The sequence below is a fragment of the Wyeomyia smithii genome, chromosome 3 (assembly GCF_029784165.1).
Source record: "Wyeomyia smithii strain HCP4-BCI-WySm-NY-G18 chromosome 3, ASM2978416v1, whole genome shotgun sequence".
NCBI classification, from domain to species: domain Eukaryota; kingdom Metazoa; phylum Arthropoda; class Insecta; order Diptera; family Culicidae; genus Wyeomyia; species Wyeomyia smithii.
This window is the reverse complement of record NC_073696.1, coordinates 268,761,964-268,768,293: the sequence shown is the minus strand read 5'-3', so window position 1 is coordinate 268,768,293 and position 6,330 is coordinate 268,761,964. Positions and strand designations below refer to the sequence as shown.

Genomic DNA, 6,330 nt, shown 5'->3' with positions numbered 1-6,330 from the left:
AAAATTTGAAAAACAAAATTAGAAATAATTTAGACTACTTAAGACACGTGGACAGTTTCACTAGTGCGACTGCTGCTCCCGCCAAATGATTTGCGTTCATTCCTAAAATTCACTAGAACAACACGCAACCGCACGAAATATTTCAGCATTCTCCGCGATACGCAACACGTAAGAAAATGTCAAAAAATCGCTTCGTGTCATTCCGTCATATTTTTCTGTTTTGAGCTGTCGAACTGGAAAAAAGCGAGTAGTGATTCAGTGCTCTGTGCTGTGCTGTGGAGTAGCGAAACACGAAAATCCACCATATTAATAGTTCCTTTCATTTTCTAGTCATTGCGTTTTTTTTACCAAGTATTATTTCCAATAGTGCCATTCGTTGGAGTCGAGTCTTCATTACCCCACAAGTGTTTCGTTTCTTGTTTTTGCACCCGATCGAGTTGGGAACGACGAAAACAAACCAGTTACTCTTATCACAAGAAGGGAACTTATAATGGTTCTATTGTTTTGAGTAACAGTAATTTTTCGTTGGCTGTTCGATAAAAAATTGTGCTTCGATAAGGTAAACAGCAGCAGCTGGAACCGCCTCTGGCTGGGCGTTAAGTATACAGCTTGAAGGTTTGTGGGTTTCGGTGCACCGAACATGTTTTGCAATTGTTGCCAATCGATCGAGCACGGTGGTGGCAGTTCGGTCTGGCTGAATTAAGCAAGAAGTTTTGTTTGCTGCTTTATTGCGTAGAGAAGGGGTTGTTACCCACGTGCCTGAGCGGCAATGTTCGCGTCGTTGAAAAATAAGATCAAGGAGGAAACCGGAAGCGATGTTACGTCACTGCCTTCGAGAAGCTCGATCCAAAGTGGGATACCGTCGGGTGGACAGCGCTTTCAGCGAAGCAGGCCTGAGTCCTTCACCAGTATGGCCTCGATGGACGAGCTTAGTCTGTTCGAGCAGCAGGAGGCAGAACTGAGTGCCACAAGGATTCAACTGCAGGAACTAGCCTGCCAGTATAATGAGCTTCGTGAGCAAGCACGTTCCCTGGAGGATGATAAAACTCGGCTGGAGGATGCTAATAAGTTACTGGAGGAGTCACTGAAGGTAGCGCAGGTGCAGAAGGATTTGCTCTGCGAGGAGCAGGATAAAATACAAAACCTGCAGCAGCAGGACATCTCGAAGCTGCGAAGTATGCTATTGTTTCGGGAACAGGAAGCGGTGGATCGAATTTCTCACCAGAAGGCAGCCGAGCAGCAAGTGGAAAGTCTGAAGCAGGAACTCAGTCGCTTACGCGACATTGAACCTATGGTGGAAGATTTACAGGTGAGAGAGAAAAGATTACTTTTATTGGATTGATTTACACTTTCATTTGTCAAATTTTAGGATGACTTGGAAAACCTCCGACATTCGTCTTCCATCGAAAAGAACAATCTTCTATCGACACTAGCCGCGGTTAATGAGGAAAATCGACACCTCAATAGTCGCATTCAGGTTTTGGAAGAGAGTCGTGCTTCGCTGACTTCCGGTGATACAGATGAGAGGGTGAAATCATTGTTACAAGAGCGAAAACTTCTGGAACAACGTCTTGAGGAGGCTCACTTGCATCTGTCTGACATCAAAAGCAGCTGGAGTAATCAGAACTTGACGTTAGAAACCCAGGTGAATCGTCTGTCCCGCCAGGTGGCAGAAGAGACCACCGAAAAGCACAAAGCACTTAAACAGAGGGACGATCTAATCGAGAAAGGCAAACAGCTTGAGTTTGAGCTGGAAAAGGCTCGAGATGAGGTTGCTCAGAGAGATAACAAGGTAACAAGGAGGGTGAAACCGCTGTCGATTTTTTAAGCCAGTTTATGTTTTATTGCAGATAAAACTTATGAGTGAAGAGATAGACGAGTTGAATTCAGCATTACGGGAGGCCCGCGAACAGCATGAGGAGGAAGTAACGTTTATGAACAGTAAACTCGTAAGTAGAAACAAGTGATATCCGGGAACATTACACCAGCCAGCACCAACACACGCACGTACGCACACAAATACAGAACCATATCCGTAGCAACGTAGGCGGAACGTAGTAAAATGAGTCAGGTTCAACGCTTAATTTGCCTTATCAGTTGTTCGCATTTGTGCGCTACTTATATTCAGCTTGTTCTTTTCTAAGCGGGTGTTTTTTTTCTGTTGCTTTCGTTTCGGGCATTTTACCTGCCACCCAGCATTTCATTTTGTGATGTAGTTTTAAAGTCGAACCAAAGCGTGTGGGTATTGATCGAATTTAAACTAACAAAGCACTGTCTTATGTTTTAGTTACCAAGCTGCTTGTTTTATATTAAGTTTTAATACCTGTTACCAGAAGAACTTTAAGTACAACAAAAATAAAGTATTTTGACGTTATGTTTATGTTTCGTTTGTTTCATTTTTTATTTTCTCACATTCTTGATTTTCGGTTCTGTGTTCTTTTTCTACTTTCGCTACCTTTGGGTTCGCTTCGTAAACAGTAATGGTAATCTGATTGATAAGAATACAACTTCGTTTTGTTTCACCTTGCAGAAGATTCATTCGATGTTGCGCGCATGAAATATTTCATGATGGGTAACAAACAGTAGAGGACGTTTAGGGATTGTCTGCCGACGAAATTAAAAATAACTCAAAAAAATACCAGTCTCTACATTAGTTTACTGCAAAATTTGTCGAATTGCTTTTGCACTATTGTTTTTAAAATAATGAAAGCACGTTTGAAGTCTAATATAGCTCCTTACTCTTACCCATTCGCTTATATTCTGAAGTTTTTTGGACCCCACGTCTTGACTCCAAGTAGTGCGGATCATAGGAAATTACAATACGTGTTCTGTTTTTTTTCCCGAGAATGCACTACATCCCAAACTCAAGACACCCGGGATAAATAAACCAATTGAACAGTTTGAATCGTTAACATTAATATTCTAATCCGCTCGTTATTATAGGAGCACTTGCAGACGGATCTGAACAGTATCAAAATCAACCTGGCCGAAACCGAGCAGAGATTACTGGATTCGCTGGAGGGTTCTGACAAGTCGTTGAATAGTTACAAATTACAAATCACTCAGCTGGAGAATAGCGTTGGCGAACTCAGCAATCAATTATCTTTGTAAGTTAATATACTATCCTTAAGTATGGCAAAACGTTTAGACAAGAACACACTTTTTTCAGAGAGAAACAAGAAAAGATAGCAATCCTCATGAATAATGCCGAACTTTCACAGAAGGAGGAAATCCTGCGACAGGAACTGCGTCAGGAGCAAGACGAATCACAAGAACTTCTTGAACGAACTGCGCTACTTCAAAGGGAACTGGATAAAAAGTATGTCTCGAAAACAAGCTGGCATTTCTTCAAGTCATAATTGTATTATTTTTTAGAATAAGTACCGTCAACGAACTTCGAAAGCAGATTGATGAACTGATGAGCACAAATCTTGAGCAGAATGCTAAACTGGCTTCACTAGATAGTTTGCACGTCGAGCTAGTCGATAAAAATAAGGTATCTCTGGCTTATTTTAAGGTTTCTGCGTCCCTAAGCCAAGTTCTGTTCTTACAGATTATAAAAATTCTCAACCAACGGTTAGTAGACATGAAAAAAACGTTGCAAGAGGAGATCAATAGTAACAACAATAACGGTGGCAGTGCTACCGGAAATACCACTAACCATTATTCAAACAATCCCGAAAAGGAACTGGAACACATTGCTTTCAGAGATAAATCGGAGACGCCCGTAGGTATCGGTAGACAACATTCGAACGGTGCCATTGGTCACAGTCATCCTCATGTTAACCATAACGGAACACAGAAGAATGCCACTGGCGCTGCCCGGGGAACCATTGTGATGGATGAAGTAAACTTTCGTTATTTGAAACATGTGATAATCAAGTTTCTTACCAGTAGAGAGGTTAGTAAGCCGTGTGAGCTATTTTTTTAAATTCTTACTATTATCGTACCTAAACAGGTTGAAGCACGACAGCTGGTGAAAGCCGTTGCGACGCTTTTGCAGTTGACTTACGAGGAGGAAAGGCTTCTGCAGGAAACATTGACGTGGAAGAAGAGCTGGTTTGGCAGCCGCCCCGGTCAACACTCACAGATCTCCGTATCAACGATACCACCAAGCTAAAAACAGAATCCCAGTAAACCTAGTACCATTGTGGTTAAGCTAACTATTCTAGACAAACGCATACGCACTGAAGATCATAACGCTACATTCATATATAAAAAGATAAATAATTTTATGATTATGTGCAAAAGATTTCCCTCTTAGTAAAATAGTCCCCGCTCTAGTAGCAGAAAAAAAGAAAAACGGTTAGATAAAAGTTACAATAGAAACAATCAATTTGGAGGAAAATAGAAATAGATCACACAGACACACACCTAAGTAGTGAGTATACAATTCCAAAGTCGACGACTTTATATACCAAAAAATATCTTAACTATCGAAAAAGTTTTCTCGGAGAATAGAATCTTGTTGCTAAAGCATTAGAATTGCTTCGCCAAAGTATACATTAAATCGTTAAATGTGTGCCCTTTTAGTTTGATCTAGATCATGTATTATTATCTTTTGTTATCGATAATGTTATCTACACTAGTTTTTCTTTATACATACCTTTGATTAAGTTTTTTAAAGTCTATGTTTTCCACCTCCTGGGGTGGGTTTCCATTAAAGCTGTGATTTTTCGTTGCACTAATTGACTTTTCACAACATGACATGCATTTGAAGTTAGTACCATTATTAGCCTTCCCTTTCATAGTAGTTAAAACAACAAATTGTAATCTAGTGAGAATTTATACACCGCAATGATTAAGTAAATACATTCAACTGAATTTTGCTAATGATTAAAAGACGGTTTTGTTTGAGATTATTGTTTCTAGATGACATTTATAAACTCATAAATAGTGATGGGAAACTTATCGATACTTATCGATAATATCGATAAATGATGGTCATCGATATTATCGGTAATTTTTTGACCTTAGCGATAATTATCGATATTATAAGGGTAAGCACAAGTCATTGCGGCTGGTTACTGGAGGAGACTCAAAAGAAGGAGACCTCACATACCCTACCCCAGGAGTTGCTTCTACCGCTAGTTATTTGTTGGGTGCTGCTATTCGACAAGATTTAGCATTGTTGGGGGTGGTGCGGGCGAACCTTGAGCCCCGGGTGTCACTGAGTTTCTGAGAAATAATGGTAACTAATAAGGTATTTATAGATTTTAGTTTCCTGAGAACAGATGAATTCGACAACTTAGTACTGGAGAACTTTGAAAAAATATCCAAACTTTTTGCACCATCTCATAAAAAGCAATGATACGAAATTGTAATAAAATGCATTTTCTTTGGCTTGCCAACTCTTATAATCTGATGGACATGCATAGCGGCAGTCTATTGGTAATTCTCTGGTAATTGTTTAGTTTAACTTGGAACTGTTTAAGTTTAAAGTATCTGTTACCCAACAAACAATTTTTAGTTCCACTAAAAATCCAAATCAACGAAATTGTTGCGCCAAAAAATATCCTGGGGTAGACAAAATAATTGAGATAAATAAAATTCTCTCGAATTTTAAATGACCAGAACTTTACGAAAAATGAATCAATTTTGATAACCGGTTTCATTTCACTAGAAAACAGTATTATATTAGTATTACTTGGGAACTTGGTGTGACCAGAGTCTATGTGTATATAGAGTCGCGCGAAGAGAAAATCTATCGTTTCGGCAACACAGTTTCTATGCCGTTTGTTGCCAAAGACTATACAGTTCTGTTTTTCACCATGCATAAGCGAATATCATTTTTTGAAATTCTTCACAAGGTACACAGTTTTGAGAAATTACACCGGTAATGTTTTGTTAAATTTGAGTGAACCAGTGTACAGGTTTAATGTTGGATTGAAATGTGTAAGTGAAACTTCGGAAAAACACATACTCTTTATTACGCTCAATGACAACACTTTTCATCCACTCCTAACATTATCACCTTGTTTATTTACATTGCTCGATTGGTACCCTCGTTTGACACTGATTTGGTTCCTTTGGTTTCATCTTTGCGGGACTCTTATTATAAACATAGACTCTGGGTGTGACCAACCTACACCGAAAATGTTTCGGATTCCAAGAGTGTGTGTCAAAGTGTACATTTTTGCAACACATAGAACGTTTTAGGCAACGAAACTATCAACTATCTAAAATACTTCATTTAAAAAAATCTGAGATCATCGATATTTTCTTAAATCATTTTTTGTTTTTAAAATTATATTTTTTTCAGAGTAGGATCTTTAACTCATTTTTTTATATTTTTGAAGGAAAGTTCAGATAATTTTTACTAAAATATAT

General features: G+C 38.8%; 1 protein-coding gene across 1 annotated transcript; it reads left to right on the top strand.

Annotated features, from left to right (window-relative positions):
- Positions 1–203: 203 nt before the first annotated feature.
- On the top strand, positions 204–4,842 carry LOC129731636 (golgin subfamily A member 1). The gene is made up of 8 exons (XM_055691777.1): positions 204–1,309; positions 1,370–1,792; positions 1,851–1,949; positions 2,944–3,107; positions 3,170–3,319; positions 3,376–3,496; positions 3,554–3,901; positions 3,959–4,842. Exons 1-8 carry the CDS (start codon positions 770–772, stop codon positions 4,118–4,120), a joined length of 2,007 nt encoding a protein of 668 aa, XP_055547752.1. The 5' UTR covers positions 204–769; the 3' UTR covers positions 4,121–4,842.
- The last annotated feature ends 1,488 nt before the right edge of the window (positions 4,843–6,330 follow it).